The 20,063-nt window shown below is 38.5% G+C and overlaps 2 protein-coding genes across 5 annotated transcripts; one reads left to right on the forward strand and one right to left on the reverse strand.

The window, feature by feature from the left end:
- Nucleotides 1–8,862, reverse strand: nolc1 (nucleolar and coiled-body phosphoprotein 1). 4 transcript variants are annotated; one of them, XM_052572909.1, is made up of 14 exons: nucleotides 8,696–8,862; nucleotides 8,010–8,065; nucleotides 7,231–7,388; nucleotides 6,591–6,700; nucleotides 6,392–6,497; nucleotides 5,495–5,625; nucleotides 5,218–5,335; nucleotides 4,855–4,911; nucleotides 3,759–4,343; nucleotides 3,272–3,400; nucleotides 2,474–3,142; nucleotides 1,625–1,728; nucleotides 912–995; nucleotides 1–805 (listed from the first exon to the last, which is right to left on the reverse strand). In XM_052572909.1, exons 1-14 carry the CDS (start codon nucleotides 8,804–8,806, stop codon nucleotides 647–649), a joined length of 2,577 nt encoding a protein of 858 aa, XP_052428869.1. In that variant the 5' UTR covers nucleotides 8,807–8,862; the 3' UTR covers nucleotides 1–646. The 4 variants fall into 4 exon arrangements, with proteins under 4 accessions (XP_052428869.1, XP_052428868.1, XP_052428867.1 ...); XM_052572908.1 differs by having other exon boundaries at nucleotides 2,474–3,106; nucleotides 3,236–3,400; XM_052572907.1 differs by having other exon boundaries at nucleotides 2,474–3,400.
- A 7,631-nt stretch (nucleotides 8,863–16,493) lies between these two features.
- LOC127970368 (28S ribosomal protein S6, mitochondrial) lies at nucleotides 16,494–18,459 on the forward strand. The gene is made up of 2 exons (XM_052572912.1): nucleotides 16,494–16,880; nucleotides 18,221–18,459. The coding sequence occupies exon 1, from the start codon at nucleotides 16,519–16,521 to the stop codon at nucleotides 16,876–16,878; it is 360 nt and encodes a 119-aa protein (XP_052428872.1). The 5' UTR covers nucleotides 16,494–16,518; the 3' UTR covers nucleotides 16,879–16,880; nucleotides 18,221–18,459.
- Nucleotides 18,460–20,063: the final 1,604 nt, after the last annotated feature.

The raw sequence follows: 20,063 nt of genomic DNA on the forward strand, positions 1-20,063 counted from the left end.
TTGAGTTTCAGTCCAAGTTTTAATTACAGATACAATACGGATTATAAAGGAGACCAAATGACAAAATCCTGGGTAACGTATGAAACCATAAAAGATTAAAACTAAAACCTAATGAGGGGGATTCATGTGTTGTTATTGTAAGGATGGTCCAGTGTCTGTCAAACAGAAGTGGGCGGAGTCATTCACTACAGTTTCTTCAAATCACAGATCACCAGGCTCAAGATACAATGGATAGGCTCATAAAATGTTAACGCAAGAACAACAATGACATTTCTTTGACGTATAATAATAAAAAAGAAAAACACTCCGTCATTTCTAGTACATTAACAATTACCTGTTATAACAACCGTTCATAATTTGTCATGCCAACTTTAAGAAACATGTTACAGTGAAGCCCAAACCATATTTTACTCATAAGCTAATCAAAAGGCCTAAACACAATGAATTGGCACCACCATGTGGTCACCGTGTCTAACTGCATGAATGATTGGGTGTTTAAAAAACAAAACAAAAAAACCCATCCCCTCTATTCCTGCTTTCTTCAGTCAATGTGAGTGGTACACCTCGCAGAAACCGAGGGTAGACGGGTCAAAACAGTGCTGATATGACAGACATGGAGAGTTCAGAGGTTCTTTAGTTTGTGATCTCAGTCACTGTCGAACTTAATGGAGTTCACGGAGGTGGAGATTGCGCCGCCACTGTAACTGCCACGCTTCTTCTTGGTCTTCTCATGCCGGAAAGATTTGCCCTTAGTAAATTTAAGCACGCTGTTGGCCTTCTGGCCCCAGTCACCGTTGGCTCCCATCTAGAAGAAAATAACAAGAGACGAACGTATTAAAGCACTATACGCGCACAAAGACTCTCCTTACAGTACACCCTCAGCTAATATGCATTCAGGTTTAATATCTTACCTTTGCGTCGAATGAGTTGTCTGCCAGGCGGGGGTCCACCTCAATTTCCTCGTCTCTTACTCTACGGAAAGGAGCATTGCTTTCCTTTATAAGTCACATGACAGAGAGACAGATATAGAAAATAAGTGCATAAACAAACTGTGAGTGGAGCGGAGCTGGAATGAGGAACTCTTGCCTCTTCTCAAAGCTATAAACTGGTTTCAAATATAAATTATTTTTTAAGCACGAGTTTTTTTAAGCTCAAAGCTATAAACTGGTTTCAAATATAAATTATTTTTTAAGCACGAGTTTTAAAGGGGCCATAAACTACTCCTGTTTTTTAATTTTGTACTGTTCTCCGAGGTCCACTTGTAATGTTATCAGGATTTTTACATCAAAAAACATTTACAAGAAGCTATTTTCTGTCCGTTACTTTTGAGGCGTCAGTTTTCACTTGAGGGACGCAACAATAACTTGGATTTCATTACAAATATTGTAATTTGTGCTTCGAAAAATAAACGAGTAAATGATCGGTTTGATTTTGGGTGAACTATCCCTTTAACACTTAAAGAAATGTGAAGCACCAGTGCTGCTCGCATCAAAAGCAAGATTCACTCGATACTGATGCTCAAATCCTAACATTTAGACTGATATAGTCCAGATCCCTGGGAGTGTGTTTGAATATGCACTGTACAAGAGCCGACATCAACACAATCACAAACACAGCCCTTTACCTTCTGTTTGGTTCTGGGAAACGTCTGAGGTGTGGATGTGGTGAGTTTTGAACTCTTGGGTGTTGTCGTTTCTTCCTCTTTGCCCTTTTTTTTGCTCTTTGCCCCTGTGATCATAGAAAAACTATTTTTAGTGGTTTACAATTGTGCTGAAGGCTAAATGTCTTAAGAAAAAAAAGAGAAAGAAAAAAAAAAGGATAAACATCAACAGTTTAACGCCAATGTAACCAATGCCCTCTCTTCCAAGATCATCTGAGTGTGAGGCCTTGACCTGCCACAAGCAATCTGACATTATAAACATCACAGGTGTGCTGCCAATTTTTATCCAAAACAGCAGACAAAACCATAAGAACCTTGAGTGCAAATAATTCAAATCCAAAGTAGTATGGCTAAAAACTTTAATATTTGCATGTGACGTGTCTTGTAAAACATGCAACTTGTGTTATATTAGATGCAACTTGGCAATAAAACAACTGTGGCACTTCTCAACTGTTTTTCTATGTAAACATGCACTAAATGTACATTTTTGATGGTTGCACTCACATTTTCAGTACACCATGTTGAGAGTTTGTTATTTTTTCCATTGCACTGACCTTTGTAAAAAGGTCATGCCATTTACAACATGACAAGTTAAACTTATGTCTCAAGATATTTTTCCCCTCATAATGAGCTGCCCTTTATCAAGCATAAAGTGTTGAGTGGTGATTTACGGTTTCTTGGCGTATCACGGGCCTTATTTGACAGGTTTGATTTTCAGTGTTAGTGTAACGCATTTAAAGTAATACAAACTGGCTTGAGAACCAGTAACACAAAAAACACCTTGCTATCAGATAAACTGAGTCCAGTAAATACCGTTTGTTGTGACGGGAGTCTTGGCCGTCGTTTCCTCTTCCTCCGATGAAGAGTCCTCAGACGAGCTGCTGTCTGCTGTGGCTTTAGCAGCCTGTGCTTTCGTAGCAGGTGGTGTTTTCACTGCTGGTGTTTTAGGAGACTCTTCTTCATCAGAGCTGCTGTCACTCGAGGAGGAAGACTTTGCCGTCTTCTTGGCCGGCGTCTTCGCTGCTGAGGTGGGGGTTTTTGTTGTAGCAGCCTTCCCGTTGGTGACGGCAGGCTTGGCGGGAGTCTTCTTAGCCTCGGTCTCGGAGTCAGAGCTGTCAGATTCAGAGCTACTGCTCTTGGCTTTCTTCGCACTAACTGGAGTCACGGCCGGCTTCGCTGCTGCTGCTTTGGGCGTCACCATAGTCTTCACTTTCTTCTCGTCTTCACTGGAGCTGTCCGAATCACTGCTGCTGGACTTAGCGACGCTCTTACCAGCTGGAGCAGGTGGTTTGGAGGCAGAAGCAGGGCTCTTAGTCGTAGCAGCCGCTGCTGGTTTAGCTTTCTTCGCAGCTGGAGTCTGGTCTTCAGAGTCAGAGCTGTCGGTTTCAGAGTCAGAGCTGCTGTCAGCTGGTTTAGCTGCAACTGCAGGTTTAGCTGGGGTGCCCTGTTTGGATGCCGGTGTGGTGACTGCTTTCTTTTGCGGTTCCTCATCTGAAGAGCTGTCCGAGTCTGAGCTGCTTTCCGCTGGTTTAGCGGTCGGTTTGGCTGCAGGAGTCGGTTTGGCTGGGGCAGCAGGTTTAGACACCGGTGTGCTGGCTGGTTTCTTTTGAGGTTCCTCGTCTGAAGAGCTGTCCGAGTCAGAGCTGGATTCAGCGGGCTTGGCTGCAGGTTTAGGAGCGCTCGAAGGCTTGGACTTAGCTGCTGGTTTGGCAGGTGCCTCGTCCTCAGAGCTGTCTGAATCTGTGCGAGATAAAATACATCCATCAGCTAACACAATCTTGATAAACAGCGTCCAGATGATGATACTCCATTTCTCTAGATCTCTGCATTCACTGCCAGTTTCAACTCTGTAAGACTCAATTTTTCTAAATGTAAATGACTAGCTCTACCAAGCTCCAAAGAGAGCAAGCTTAGGGCTTCAGTAAAATTGGGTGCAGAAGTTGTAGATATAGAAGCTTCTTTTTATGGAAAGAGATAATCATGAACATCTCTATTTGTGTTCCATATATATCAACCATACATGCTGCAAATGACATGAAGGCAAGTAAATAACGATTACATGCAAATGTTGTGTCTTTATGATGTGATGACAACTGACCTGAACTTGAGGAATGGTCTTTCTTAGCAGGGGTCGTCTTTGGAGGAGCAGCTTTAGCAGGAGCAGCCTTGGCTGGGGTTGGTTTTGTGGCAGGTTTGTCTTCCTCAGACTCGGAGCTTGATGAAGACGATTCTTTTGCAGCAGGCTTGACTTTAGCTGCTGTTTTCTTGGCTGGTGCAGGTTTAACAGGGACAACTTTAGCTGCCGGTTTCTTCACCACCTCCTCCTCCTCATCGTCAGAGTCTTCAGAGCTTGAAGATGAAGCCTTGTCTGCAGCTGGGGTCACTTTAGCAGGTGTAGATTTAGCAGATGCTGCTTTAGCGGGTGTAGATTTAGCAGATGCTGCTTTAGCGGGTGTAGATTTAGCAGATGCTGCTTTTGCGGGTGTAGATTTAGCAGATGCTGCTTTAGTGGGTGTAGATTTAGCAGATGCTGCTTTAGCCGGTGTGACTTTGACAGCTGGCTTTGCTGCTTCGTCCTCGGAGCTTGAAGAATCTGAACTTGAAGAGTCCTTTTTGGGAGCAGGAGTGACCTTTGTAGGTGCTTTCTTAGCTGGGGCTGCTTTAGCCGGAGCAGCTTTGGCAGCTGGTTTAAACAAAACAACAAACTATATATTATATGTAAAACTAATGTCTACATTATTACACAAAAAAGCATAATGAATACTAGTAACTGTAAGATTGATTATCCAGAGCAATGTGTTTTCTCTGCAGAGTTCTCAACTTTTGAAATGTTAACGTTCAGCTAAACTATATGGTTTTAAGGATAAGTCTATCTTAGGACCAGACATGCAAATTAATCTGTGCTAATCTTCGTATATTACATAATTGTTTACCTTTTTCTATGCTCAAATTATGCCTTTTGTACTATGCTTCGATACAGATAGTCAAAAAATGATTCATTCTTGTGTATTACAAATATAACTTACAGCTAATTACAAAAAATCAACGTAGAATTGAATTGTATATTATTGCACCATGCTGCTTAACATTATTGAAGGTCTGTGAGAATCTATGGATGAAGGTTTACTTTGATTATTAACATTGCAACCATTATAACACTAATCATTACTGTAATGTACACTTCAAACTCTTACCAGGGGATTTGGCTTGAGCGGTCAGTGATCCTGGGGGCGGGACGGCACTGAACTGTCCTGTAAAGAGAGATGCTCTTCGGTTTCGTGTTCAACTCTTCTTTTCCAGAAACTCACTTTTCAGATTTCTTAACATGTTCAAATGAGGCAAGCTTAGGACTCATTCTTGGACCAAAAAAGCGATTTAATTATGTTGTGATCGCTTGATCCAGTAAATAAAGCGTAATGACGGAGACAGGGTGATCGTTTTCGGTATAAAGTCAGATCACTGTAATACTGGTTGTTTGGGAACACTGATATATGCCGGAAATCCCATTTCTTAATGCACCTTTACGATCAAGCAATGTAAAAGAAATGTAGTAATACCAGTCTTGGGTTTCTTAGTAGGAGGTGCATCTTCCTCGTCTGAGGATGACTCCTCACTGCTGGACTCTGCAGGTTTAGCTGGAGGGGTCTTCACTGGGACTGCTGTTTTTACGGCTTTCTGTGATCAAGTGAGAGGAACTAGTTGTGAATAAGCAAGCAAACAATTGTAGTTTTTATTCTGAGCAAAAATAAAATTAATCATAGGTATTCAGGTTCTATTATGGTTAGATTTCTAAAGCATGATTGCGCTGGAGATATAATCTGCAGGTTGAAGTACCTTCGCCGGAGCCTCGTCCTCAGATTCACTCGAGCTGTCCTCACTGCTGCTGCTGTCCTGCTTCTTCTGAGCTGCAGACACGGGAGTGGACGCCGGTTTAGGGGTCCCCGCCACAGGCTTGGCCTTTGCTCCTGGAGACCACAGATCACCACTTTGATTATGTAACTTACTTTGAACAATTATACTTGAAAATAGGAACTCTAGTGGTGTTGACAAATCTTTGCATCGATGCAATAACAGAATAACAGAATAAATTATAGCCTTCTGACATAATTTGCATACATGCATGTCACGAGAGTATTAATGCACTCCCTATTTTAAAATCTGAGCTTGGCTTTTTCCTGTTGCAGCTCTGCACAGATGAACCAAGTGATCACACTGATCACACTCGTCAAAGGTTGAATTACTGTAATTTAGAAATAGACTATTACATGCAAAGATTACACGCAATCTTTAACGATTATTAAATTCAAGTGCTGTGTCATGTTGCTGGTGACAGCTCTCTTACAACATGTTTAGCTATCACAGATATTATACTCTGCTTTTTTGTTTTCTGACTGAAAATGTAGGCAAACTTTGGAGCACGCTTAGATTAGCGAGAAAGGCCTTGGCAGATCTCTAGGTCCTCACAGATGAAAAAAAAAAAAAAAAAAGCACATTTGACAGCAAGTATTTTGATTGCATCTACTTATGATACAAAACTGATGCAAACAATCAATTCTTTTTTCAGAACAGATCATCTTATGTGGAAACAGATCTGTGCATTATTGTGAATTCAGTCCATTAAAGCTGCCACTGTCTATGAGCTCATCATCAGTAATAAATGGCAATAATGTGGATTAAAAAAGAAAAACCCATAACTACTATTATTACTACTACACCCATGCTTCCGCTCACCTGTCGCCGGGGGTTTGGCCGGCTCCTCCTCCGAGTCCGACTCCTCACTGCTGGAACTGCTGTCTTTCTTCCTGGCTGCGGCTGCAGGCTTCACAGCTGCAGGCTTCTGTACAACAAACAAACAGATCCAGATTCAGGACGAGGCATCCTAGCAGAGTCGAACCACACAAGCTCACATGAACAGCTACAGCTTCCTGACCTTTGCTGCTGTTTTAGCCTGAGCTTCATCCTCCGAGTCGCTGGAGTCTTCAGAGCTGCTGCTCTTTTTAGCAGCTACAGCTGCAGGCTTCTTTGGAGCAGGAGCTTTCGCTGTTAGATGCAAAACATTTAGTTAAATACTTAGCCATTCATATTTAAGTTAAATACTTAACGGAGGGTTTAAACAAACAACTGCCCAAAATTTGAGGTCAGTAAGATTTTTAAATAAACACTTATATTCAGAAAGGATGCATTTAAGAACATTTTCGACATTTCTGAAGGGTCATGTGACACTGAAAACTGGAGTAATGATGCTGAATGTTCAGTCATGCCACGACAGGAACAAACTACATTTTAAAATAAACTTTTTATTTTATATTGTTATAATGTTTGGTTATACTTTATTTCAAGGTATCCCTGTTACATTAGAGTACTGAGTAATATTAATTAACTACATGTACTTACAATATGGTTAGGATTTGTCTTAGTGCTACTTGCATGTAATTATCTACACTTTGTTATTATAAGAGCAGTACATGTAACAAGGACAACATAAAATAAAGTGTTACCTAATATTTTGCATTTCTGATCACGTGAATACAGCGTTGGTGAGCTGAGCATAAGAGAGCAAAGCTCTGTACCTTGTAGGGGTTTTTTGGCAGGTGCTGCAGCTTCCTCTTCACTGCTGGAGTCCTCACTACTGGAGCTCTCCGCATCTTTCTTTGCCTTCTTGGCTGATGGGCCGTTGACCGCCGCAGGGGCACTGGTGACCGCTTTGCGCTTTTTGGTTTCTGGGGACCTTGTGCAGACAAATCATAGTTAGTACAAGCCAACAGTGACAGCAAAACTACAGGTATATGACCAAAGCATAATTCGGATGGGACTAGTTTTACAGGGGTTGGTTAGAGAAATCGGTGTTTCACAGACGCACTTGGTGATTTTAATCCCGTCTGAATCTGTTTTTTTCTCACACAATGGCTATTGTAATAACAGCATCAGGGAAGATTACTCACGTTAATTTATGCACTCAATGATAATGTTTTCATTACAGATAAACCTTTAGGAAAATTAAACATGGGTTTATCCTACTACAAAATAAGAAAAGTTAAACTAAAGAAACCACACATTCAAATGGTTTTGCTATACTAGCCATCTAGTATTTATTGTGTAATAATACTAATGGTAATCAATCTGAATGATTATATGCAATGCACGCATACAGAGCACGTGATCTCTGTGACGCCCAGACCCTCACCTCTGTAATAAACACGGAGATAATAGTCTCGTCCTAATTGGTACATGAAAATCACTTCAGGTGGTAAGAATCGAAACTCAAACGTAGATTAGTAAACTAGTCTCGTACGAATAGGGCTTGAGAGTGGCCCCATTCAAACACTCATAAGACACAGCTTGTACATACTTCACCCAGAAACTGAAGATGTCCATGAGACGCTCCTCATTTTGGTCTTGAGGTTTCTAAAGAGATGAAACAGACACAATTGTAAATTATATATATAATATAATTTAAATACGGTAAAACTCGCATAATCAAATTGTAATACTACATAAAAAGTACAATTTGTGAACGAATCCTGAACTTTATAATCTTCTTAAGAGTCAGAGATAACGCTGAAACTTATGTGGCTACAGAACACGTGTGAATCATTCAAGAAACTGTTGGGTTATTTCACATTGATTTCTTGTCTACTTTGATTCCCCTTGGCATTTGTTCTCCCTTTGCATCTTCTCGTTTTTCAGCTTATGTTGTATAATTGTATTATTCTTATATAAAGATAAAAGACAGCACTCAAACTATTGAAAAAAAAAAAGAACCATGATGAATAATTAATTCTGTACAGAGAAAAACAAGTTAAATGTGTAAGAAAAACTAAGCTGTGATGACACGGGTCAAAATGTTACAAAGACCAGCAGAAATTACAAGTAATTAAACACATCCTCAACATGAGCTCATATACACGTGTTCCACACAGAGCGCGCGTGTCAGTTCCATGCGCGTGCAGGACTCCGTGCGCCGATAGACACGTTACAGCACAACTACTCCCGCGCACGCGAGGGGATTTAATACACAAGTAAACGGGCTCTTACCACTTTAGCCTGCTTTAAAAACTCTTTCGCGGCTTTGGCGAACTTGTTTTCCACGAGAAACGAGTAAACATGCTGGTAGAGATCGCTGGGCACCGTGCCGTCCTGCGCCATCTTCGTTCGCTCGTGTGGAGGAGGAGCGCGATTGGCTATTTCACCGTCACGTGGCGTCGCTGGAAATGGCGCACAGTAACTGCGTCACAATTCTTACGCGATCGCATTACGCAGTTATAAATATAAATATTGTTTATTTGCTTTCTGTTTGGTAAGTACAGAGATGAATGTTATTGAACCCACAATATATATATATATAACAAAAGTAAACTGTGACATATTATACCCACAGTCTATGTAAAACTAACTAAAAATAAATGAATAAAATTCCGAGACAAAAAATTATTCAGACACTTTGACCTGAGCAGTTTTGCTTAAATGTTATTCTTTAAAATATAATCTGACCTTTCACATCACAGACTGAACTAAATTAAGCATTGCTAAGCGTGGCTCAACAAAGTTAGTTGTGTAAATATTGTCATACTAGCAGTTATCTGAATAATTTTGGTTGACTGTAATCCATTTCTTTCTATCAAAGTTATCTGACATTATCAATATGAATTTGTTCTGACACAGTCCTTGCCATATTTTATTAAAATTTTCTAAGCTATAGTGAATAAAATGTTGAAGGTTTGACTGTAACTGCACAAACGTCATCAGGTAGGTCCCACCCAACCAGAGTATGTGAGCGGAGTGGAGTGGGAGCGGAGCGTGGAGTGGTGTGATTTTGAAAGGAGCGAGGAGCGGATTTTTTAAAAGTCGGAGCGTTGTGGTTTTCACTCTCTCCAAGAGCACTCCACCACCGCTCCATCACGAGTACAATTCATGCCAACGGCCCGTAATATAACTGCATATTTAGCAAGTATTCACGTTAAACATATTCAACTATAGCTTGATAAAGATGGATCTCTCAATCAGAAGGTTACAATGACGACAATAGCCGAGCGGGAAGTTATAGGTTAGTTCTCAAGGAGTTTGTCTGTTCCTTTTACTGAATATTTTCGGGTCGAAGCATGATTTAAACAGTTACAGCACATTCACACGCAATCGCTTTTGCAATAATGCATTCAAACAAATGTAATCTTACAGTGTTACTTCATCTGTATCTGATTTTGTTGTTTGTGGAACCTATAGTGGATCTGCAGTTATTAAATAGCTGCAATATTTAAAGAGTAGAGCAGAGGTAGATTTATGTTGAGTTTTTTGTGAACATATGAATGAGGAGTTTGATGGGTATCTGGATATTTACATAGATGGGTCTAAAGATCCTAAAGATCCTAAATCTGGGCAAACGGGCTGCATTTGGAATACCAAAAATGGGAATTAAGGTACAGAAGAGACTGTCTGATCAAGTATCTGTATTTACAGTGGAATTGATGGGTATCCGGCTGGCTATACAGTGGGTAGAAGAAACAAGACCAGATAAAGTAGTAATTTGCTCAGACTCTAGTGCAGTACTAAATAGTTTGCAATCATTTAAGTCAAAATCAAGACTAGACATCTTGTATGAGGTACTGGAATGTTACACAAGGATTTCTCAGTTGGGGGTGAAGGTAAAATTTACATGGGTACCAGCTCTTGTTGGTGTTAAAGGAAATGAAATGGTAGATGGTTTGGTTTAACAAGCCAGTAAAAGAGAAGATGTGGAAATATCAATCTTAATAAGTAAAACAGGCTAAAACAGAAATCTGGATGGAAATTATGGAAAGGTGGCAGAATGGTTGGGATAGAGCGGAGAAAGGGAGACATTTATATAGAATACAACAGAAGGTTGGGACAGAGAGGATCACTGGAAGGAATCGAAGGGAAGAAATAATTTTTACTAGATTAAGGATTGGACATTGTGGGTTAAATAAGTGCTTACATATTTTAGGTAAGCATGTAACAGGGCGATGTGAATTTTGTGGTAGTATTGAATCTGTTGAACATGTGGTACTTGAATGCCAAAAATATTATAGAGAAAGGATAAAGATGAAAGAGAACATAATGAATTTGGGGGTGCAAGGGAATTCACTCAAAGAACTTCTGGGATTCACTTCAAATGATATTAGTACACATATATTTACCTTCCTGAAGGACACAGGGATAGCAAAGAGAATATATAACACAATTTTGGAAATATTTATTATTTATTTAAAGGGTGGGGTAAGAGAGTTGGAAGTCTCCATTTTAGTTATAGTTTCTCGTCTAGCTCCGGTTCACACTCCAGTACAGTAGGTGGCGGTAATGCACCTTTGAAGTTGGATGCCAACCGCTGTTAAACATCAAAGAAGAAGAAGACAAACGTCATCAGGAGGTGTTTAACCCTCCGATGCTGAAGGTGGCGCACTACACCAAGCTCCACGGATATCCTTGAGGAAGACGCGTGCGCCTCTTTTACTGTCTATGCTCTGTGACCGCTTTGCGGGGGAAGTGTGCAGCGGGAGGTGCGGGGGATTTCCAGAGCGTCGCTGCGTCACTTCCTTCTCTTGGTTTGCGTTTGTGGCTTCGACACGGAACATGGCGGAAACCTCAGCAGGTGGACGGAAAGGATCGGCGGCAAGGCACAACTGCTCCGCGAATGGAACAGAGAGGTTTGAGTGGGGGGATAGTGAAGGAAGTATGGATGTAGGAAGCGAAGAGGAAAATGGTGGATATTTAGGGAACCGGTGGAGTGAAGTTAGAAATAGTAGAGGAGAAAAACGGAAGAAAAGGAGTGATGTTGAAGAATCTGACGAAAGGAGTAGGGATAGCATTAAGTGCATTGTGAGATTTGGGGAACAGTTAGGGGTAAGCAAAATTAATCCGCTAAAACTGACAAAGATCATAAATAGGGACATCGGAAATGTTGAGTTTGCTAAAGTACTTTCTGATGGAAATTTGCTAGTTGGATGTAATAATGAAGAACAGGCAAACAAAGCTCTCAAAGTAAAAGAAGTAGGAGGGATTAAAGTTGTCAGCACAAACAAAGTTGGAACTATAAGTAAAGCTAGTGGTCAAAAAGGGATTATTTTCGGTGTTCCTCTTAACATAAGTATGGAAGAATTTAAAGGTAATGTAAAAGGAGGAAAAGTAGTGAATGCGCATAGGCTAAAGTCAGTTGTTGAAGGGGTTAGGAAAGACACTGAAACAGTAGTGATAGAATTCCAAGGGGAGGGAATTCCAAAAAGAGTTATGTTGGGGGTAATGAGTTATATAGTAAGAGAGTTTATACCGGGGCCAGTGAGATGTTTTAATTGCCAAAGATTTGGACATGTTGCTACAAGATGTAGAGAAAAGTGTAGATGTGCACGATGTGGAGGAAATCATGAATATGGCAAGTGTGAGGAGGGAGTAAAACCAAAGTGTTGTAATTGTGGTGAGGGTCACAGTGCTGCCTTTAGAGGATGTGAAGTGTTAAAGAGGGAGATGGTGATTCAGAAAAGGAGAGTGGAGGAGAAGATAACTTATGCAGAGGCAGCAAAACTGGTTAGAGACCAAAATACAAAGCAAAGTGATCAGCCAGGGGATGCAGTTAGAAGAAATAAAGATGTTTCAGAAGATTATATGATTATTGAAAAGAAAAAATTTGTGACATTTATTGCTGGAGTTATTAATGGTACAGCAGGGATTGAATCAAAAACTCAAAAAATACAGGTAGTTGTAATAGCTGCAATACGTCATCTTGGATTGGTGGGCTTGACCTGGGAAGAAGTTAGGGATGAACTTCAGATAAGGTCAAGTCAGGATACAAATGGGTAATACATATCTATGAGGGTTTGTCAGTGGAATGCTAGATCCTTGATGGCAAATGGTCAGGAGTTCAAGCAGTTTATTGAGGAATTGTATATAAAACCGGATGTAATTTGTGTTCAGGAAACTTGGTTGAAATGCCGTTTGGAATATGTTTTACAGGGATATAATGTAGTACGTCAAGATAGGGAAGAAGGGAATGGTGGAGGGTGTGCAACATTTATTAAACAAGGAATACAACATAGGGTGCTGGGAAAAGGGAGAGACCAAGAATATATTTCTGTGGGGGTATGGGGGAGAGGACAGGAAATAGTTATTATAAACTATTATAATCCATGTAAAAATCTGGTTTTAGATAAATTGAAGGAAGTGCATGGACAAGATAGTGGTAGAGTAATATGGTGTGGGGATTTAAATGCACACAATACATTATGGGGAGGGAAACTTATAAACGCTAATGGACAAGTGGTGGAGGAATTAATAGAGGAAAGAGAGCTGGTTTGTTTAAATGATGGCAGGGGTACAAGGATAGATCCTCGTACGGGGATGGAGGCTGTGTTGGATTTGACATTGGTTTCTAATAATTTAGCTAGTAAGTGTAATTGGGAGGTTTGGGAGGAATCTAGCATTGGGAGTGATCATTATCCAATATTTACAACTTTGGATATAGAGATGGAGAGAACATCAGCGCAAGGAAGAGGAAGATGGGTATTTGAAAAAGCAAACTGGGCTAAATTTGAAGAAATTTGTGAGGAAAGATTAGAAGTAATTGAATCAAAGCAAGAAATTAACAACTTAAATAATAACATTTGTACCATACTGCTTGAAGCAGCGTCGGAAACAATCCCAAAAAGTAAAGGAAAAATGACAAGGAAAGCGGTTCCATGGTGGACAGATGAGTGTGGTAAAGCCGTTAGAGCTAGAAATAAGGCTTTTAAACTTCTTAAGAGAATGCATAATTATAATCATTTAATATTATACAAGAAAGCTCAAGCAGTGGTAAGAAGAACTATAAGGCAAGCTAAAAGAAATAGCTGGCAAAGCTTTTGTAGTGAGATTGGGAGAACTACGCCAGTGGGTGACGTGTGGAGTATGATAAAAAGAATGGGAGGCAATAAAAGAGAGTGTGGATATCCAGTATTAGAAGCAGAAAGGGAAATTGCAGTAACAGACAAAGACAAAGCAGAAATGTTGGTAAAAACATTTGTACAGATCCATGGGTCAGGGAATCTGAGTGAGGAAGGAAGGAGGAGGAGGGAAATAAAAAAGAGACAACATCTAGAAGAACTAGAAAGAAATGGGGCAACAGAAGTTCTGTCAGTTAACCTCCTGTTTACCCTAGATGAACTGAAAAGAGCCATTAGTAATTTAAATAATACACGGTCGTCTCCAGGAAAAGATCAGATCACAAATATAATGTTGAAACATCTTAAAGATGGAGCAATGAAAAAAATTTTAGACTTGTATAATAGAGTATGGGAGGAAGGAAGGTTACCAAATGCTTGGAAAGAAGCTATAATAATTCCAATAAGAAAGCATGGCAAAGATCCTTCTAAACCAGCTAATTATAGGCCAATAGCTCTTACTTCGAATATATGTAAATTAATGGAAAGGATGGTTACAGACCGTTTGACATATTTATTGGAAAAGAGAGGAATATTAACTAAGTATCAAAGTGGTTTTAGAAAAGGAAGAGGAACAATGGACCCTGTTGTATGTTTGGAAAATGAAATTAGAAAAGCTCAGGTAAATAAGGAATCAATAATTGCAGTATTTTTCGATGTTGAGAAAGCATATGATATGATGTGGAGGGAGGGACTTTTGATAAAATTGAAAATGATGAATATAGGTGGAAGAATTTACAGTTGGATTAAAGATTTTATGGCGCACAGAAGTATACAGGTAAGAATTGGCAATGAATTTTCAAACAGATGTGAGATAGAAAATGGAACTCCACAAGGGAGTGTTATAAGTCCATTAATTTTTTCCATAATGATTAATGATGTTTTTAATCAAGTACAGCTAGATGTAGGTCGATCTCTTTTTGCTGATGATGGAGCTCTATGGAAAAGGGGAAGAAATATTTTGTATATTAATGGAAGGATGCAAGAAGTAATTAGAAAGGTAGAAGAATGGGCATATGATTGGGGATTTAAATTTTCAGTAGAAAAGACTAAGACTATAATTTTCTCTAGGAAAAGAAATATACCAGAGATAAATTTGAAGATGTACGGGAGGTCCTTAGAGAGAGTTAATGTTTTTAAATTTTTAGGTATTTATTTTGATACAAAACTTACATGGGTGGAGCATATAAACAAAGTTATTGAAAAATGTCAGAAGGTATTAAACATCATGAGATGTGTAAGTGGAGTGGCATGGGGGGCAAGTTTTTCATCAATAAAAACTATTTATGTGGCAATGATCAGATCTGTGTTTGATTATGGCAGTGTGGTATATTGTTCAGCTTCAAAAACCCTGTTGGAAAAATTGGATAAAATACAAGCACAAGCTATGAGACAGTGTTGTGGAGCGGTAAAAACAACACCCATTCCTTCTTTACAAGTCCTGGTAGGAGAGATTCCTCTGGAAATGAGAAGGAAACAATTAATGATCAATTACTGGGCTAACCTCAAAGGTCATAAAGAAGATCATCCTACAAAAATGGTTTTAATGAATTGTTGGGAACAAAATAAATTGTGTAGAAAAAGTTTTGGATGGAGTAGTAAAGTGTATGTAGAAGAAATGGAGGTAAATCGGTTTAAGATGAGCCCAACAGTGGTGATTCCTGAAAATGAACCATGGAGTTATACAACTCCCCATATAGATTTACATCTGTTGGAAATTAAAAAAGCAGAAAGAGAAGTAGACATGTCTTCAGCATTCTCTGTACACTTTAGAACACAATATCCTCAATACCTGCAAATATTTACAGATGGCTCAAAAGATCCAGAGCGTGAGACAACTGGAGCTGCCTTTTTAGTTCCAGAATGGACAATGAGTTGTATAAAGCGAACATCCAATCATTTGGCAGTATATACTGTTGAAATGATAGCAATACTTTTGTCCTTGCAGTGGGTAGAAGATTATAAACCTGAAAAGGTTTTAATTTGTTCTGATTCACTCTCAGTTTTAAAGAGTCTAAGGTCTTTTAAATCCAGTCATCAAGATATTCTTTTTAGTATTTTACAGATATATTCTAGATTGGTTCAGAATGATATTTTAATTAGTTTTATTTGGGTTCCATCACACATAGGTATAAAGGGAAATGAGGACGTAGATAAGTTAGCAAAACAAGCCTTGCAGAGAGAAGAAATAGAATTACAAGTTCCTCTAAGCAAGTCTGAAATTAAGGTTTTAATCTGGAAAAAGGTTATTGCAGAATGGCAAATAAAGTGGGACAACAACGAAAAGGGTAGATTTCTCTACAATTTAATTAACAAAGTAAGTAAAAAAATAAGACATATTGGTAAAACAAGGAAAGAAGAGGTTGTATATAATAGAATATTGCTGGGACATTCCAATCTCAATAGTACACTCAGAATATTAGGGAAGCATCCAAATGGACTATGTGATGAATGCAAAGTAGAAGAAACAGTAACTCATGCAATTCTTGAATGTAAGAAATATGAGGAAGAAAGAAGTAGTATGATAGTTGAAATCAAGAAGAATGGAATTCAGGTGGTACATTTTAAATCTTTAATAAAATGGGCAAGTAAAATAAATAGCAAAGCTTTCTTTGAATTTCTTAAAAGGACAGGATTAATGAGTAGAATGTAACGCTCTGTTCCACACTCCGGAGCAGAAGGTGGCGGTAATGCACCTAATTACGCTGGTTGCCAGCCGCCGTTAAAAACCAAGAAGAAGAAGAAGAAGAAGTCATCAGGAGGTGTTTAACCCTCCGATGCTGAAGGTGGCGCACTACACCAAGCTCCACGGATATCCTTGAGGAAGACGCGTGCGCCTCTTTTACTGTCTATGCTCTGTGACCGCTTTGCGCTTTCCACTGAGAGTCATTTAGTTTTCCTGAACGCGGTGGTCGCCAGACCCCAGACAGCGGGGAGATGCCGCGGTATGAGCTGTGTGTGATCCTGAAGGCGATGCAGAGGCCGGAGACCGCGGCGGTGCTGCGGCGCACGGTGGAGACGCTGCTCGCGCGCGGCGCAGTGGTCCGGAGTCTGGAGAGCCTCGGCGAGCGCAGGCTGCCCTACAAGATCTCCAAACACGACTCTCGACACACGCACGGAGGATACTTCTCCGTGGACTTCCACGACTCGCCGAGGATCGTCAGCGAGCTGCTGGATCACCTCGAGCGGGACATTGACGTGCTGCGCCCGACAGTCCTAAAGAAAGACCCCGAGCGTCTTCAGGCGCTCTGCTGCGGAGCACAGGCTGAGAGAGCACACACTGCCACCTCCAGATAAACGTGAGAGCACTTGTGTCTTCCTGATCTGTTTTTACCTTCAGGGTAGGGATGAAACTAAGATAAAACAATGGACAGAATGTTCAAAGTGAAGTAGTGCTGTCATACGATTAATCACATCCAAAGTAAATGTTTTTGTTCACGTATTATATGTGACCATGGACCACAAAGCCAAACATGAAAGTTGTATAAATAATATTTCAATTGATGTGTGGTTTGTTAGGATCGGGCAATATTTGACTGAGATACAGCTATTTGGAAATCTGGAATCTGAGGGTGCAAGAAAATAATTCCAAAAATCGCTCTTAAAGTTGTCCAAATGAAGTTCTTAGCAATACATATTACTCATCAAAAATTACGTTTTGATATATTTCTTTTATATTAGGAAATTACAAAATAGTTTAATGGAACATGATCTTTAATTAATACCCTAATGGTTTTTGGCATTAAAAAAATCCATAGTTTTGACCCTTACAATGTATTATTGGCTATTAGTACAAATGTGTGACACTAGAGTTCAAAACCAGTCATAAGGGTCCATTTTTTTAAATTGAGATTTATACATTAAAAAAAGAAAAGAGGTAGTGCTGTCAAATGAAAAATTGCATCCGAAACGAATTATTTTGTTCACAAAATATATGTGACCATGAACCACAAAGCCAATAATTAAAGTTGAATAAATGAGCTGGTTTGGTTTGTTAGGATACAACACATTTTGGCAAAAAATTTAGTTTTGATATATTTATATTTACAGTAGTAAATTTACAAAATATCTTCATGGAACAGGATCTAAACTTAATATCCTAATGATTTTTGGCATTAAAGAAAAATCCATAATTTTGACACCTTAGTAGTAGCCTACGATGTATTTTTGGCTATTGCTACAAATATACCCCAACGAGTTAAATGGTTTTGTGCTCCAGGGTCATACATGTGTGTGTAGTGTACTGTGTATATTTATTATGTATATTTAAATACACACATTATAATATATTGAAAATAATTGCATCTATTTAGATCTATATATTTATGTTATATATAAATATATTTAATAATAGCATATTTTTCTTAAATATATTCATGCACGTGTGTGTGTGTGTGTGTATACATACATACATGATAAATATAAACAGTACACTCCTAGTTCTATGTCTAGCATTGTTTATTTTTTGGGCGCTGCTTGTTTTGATATGCAGTTAAATCTGCACTAAGGTTCTCAAATGCTTTTGAGCTCAAAGCTCCCAATTTGGTTGGAGTTTATGTGTGTTGAATATTTTAGTTGTTGTTGATGATTGTGCTTTTATATGTGCTATAATTAAATTCTTGTCTTTTTTTCCCCTTAGGACTGGCGTCTTCTGCTGGATCGTATGAATGGACTTTTGTAACAAGACAAGCTAATAAATGTCTGCATCCTTTTTATAGTTTTGGAGAAATGCATTTACTTCAGCTAATTATGTGTTGTTTATTTCCACAAAGAACTATACATATGGCCTCTTTGCGGGATCAGTATTTTTGGAATATTTAATATTAATATGACTGCTTCAATACTGACAAGCTCATAAATAAATAACATAAAAATGAAGTTGTGTATCTCACTTTCCCACAAACCTGACTTACAAACAAGAAAATAAAAGTACGTAGAGGAAAGTGATTTATCCTCAGGATACTGAAACATGAGAAGTGCTGTTCATTGAATGCAACGCTTAAACTTTTCCTTTTAGAGAATATAATATAAACAGTCACCAGAAATAAAGATCAAACACGGCAGTTTACACATGAAAAGTGTTTAATCAATTGGAAATCAACTCAAGCCAGATGCTGAAATAACACAAAGGTCTTTTTTTCTCTCTCTCAGTCTGTTATCATGACGTTGTGGGTTTTATTGTAAAGCTGCTTTGTTTTCCAATCTCATTTCTTGTAAGTGGTTTTATTCATCTCTAGCTCATACAGATATTGGCCTCGACTAATGTCATCAACATAGTTAGGGGTTCTTCTTTTAATATGTTTTATATATGTCTTCTAATTTTAGAGTCTCTTATATAAATAGGTTAAAGAGGGGTCCAAAAATATATTCAAAAACATTGTTTTTAAATCTCCAATCTACCAACATGTCAAACGTTTGTGTTTTAATGGACAGGTTACATTTGATTTCTTCAACAGAGTCATGTAACATTTTACAGTTTGTTTCAGTATTATAATTGTCATTATTTTGGGATAAGCTGTAGTCAGAACAATTTTAGATAAAAGAGACATTACAATGGAATGAAGTAAATTAAACTCTCATTATTGTTGTTGAAAGCCTGATATAATCAGCTTGAGTCTACATTTAGGAATGAACCACATGTAAAGCAGTTCTATAACACTAATGTATTATCTTCTTGCCTTATTCAAGCAATGCAAAACAGTCTTCATCATCATTTCTCAGTACATAAGAACAAATAAACAGTAGAATAAACTTAATAAACACATACAATAAGTAATGTTTAGAAGAACTTATTATGAAGAACTTTTTAAGTAAAAAGGCAGAAAAGGGGTAAATGTTCTACTTGCACTGGAAGGTATTAGACATTAATATAATAACACATGGTACTCTGTTATATTTTCAAGTGGAAATTATATTCATATGTAATAATGGTCTTCAAAGATACTTTCATCTCATTGCACAACTAGAGTGCATGTCTAAAAAAACAGGGCAGGTTGCAAATGGAAATATAATTAATACCACACAGTGAACTTGTGTGACACTAGCAGTGCATGTTATGACGCTATATGGACTAGTTCTTTCAACATGAATTTACCACTGGAAAAACTTTAAAAACATTTATTTTTATAAAAATAAAAAATCATAAGGAATAAAACAGTTCATGAAACTGATTATGTACACATATTAACCCAGAAATGTATAGAAAATACGACGTTATTTGAATATTAGTTGAAGGGCAGAATTAGCCAAAATTATTATAATGTAGGTTTTTGAAACAGGGAACACATTTTTTTAAATTACTATTATATTTTGTATGTATAAATATAATTCTGACTCCAAACTCTATAGCTATTATAGTTAGGGTTTTAGGTAGACATAAATCACAAGACATAAATCACATCAATACTACGTAAAACTGCAAAATACAACAAAAAATGCAGTTCAGACGATAAGAGCACTGATTGCGACACACAGAGAGACGC

This window comes from Carassius gibelio, chromosome B13, assembly GCF_023724105.1.
Source record: "Carassius gibelio isolate Cgi1373 ecotype wild population from Czech Republic chromosome B13, carGib1.2-hapl.c, whole genome shotgun sequence".
In the NCBI taxonomy this organism is placed as follows: domain Eukaryota; kingdom Metazoa; phylum Chordata; class Actinopteri; order Cypriniformes; family Cyprinidae; genus Carassius; species Carassius gibelio.

Excerpts from the sequence above, each read along its gene's own strand:
- nolc1 (XM_052572907.1), bottom strand. The coding sequence starts at position 8,806 with ATGGCGCAGGACGGCACGGTGCCCAGCGATCTCTACCAGCATGTTTAC. Across the intron at positions 7,389-8,009 it reads ATCTTCAGTTTCTGGGTGAA|GTCCCCAGAAACCAAAAAGC; the intron begins GTATGTACAAGC and ends TGTCTGCACAAG. Across the intron at positions 5,626-6,391 it reads GGCCAAACCCCCGGCGACAG|GAGCAAAGGCCAAGCCTGTG; the intron begins GTGAGCGGAAGC and ends TGTGGTCTCCAG.
- LOC127970368 (XM_052572912.1), top strand. The coding sequence starts at position 16,519 with ATGCCGCGGTATGAGCTGTGTGTGATCCTGAAGGCGATGCAGAGGCCG.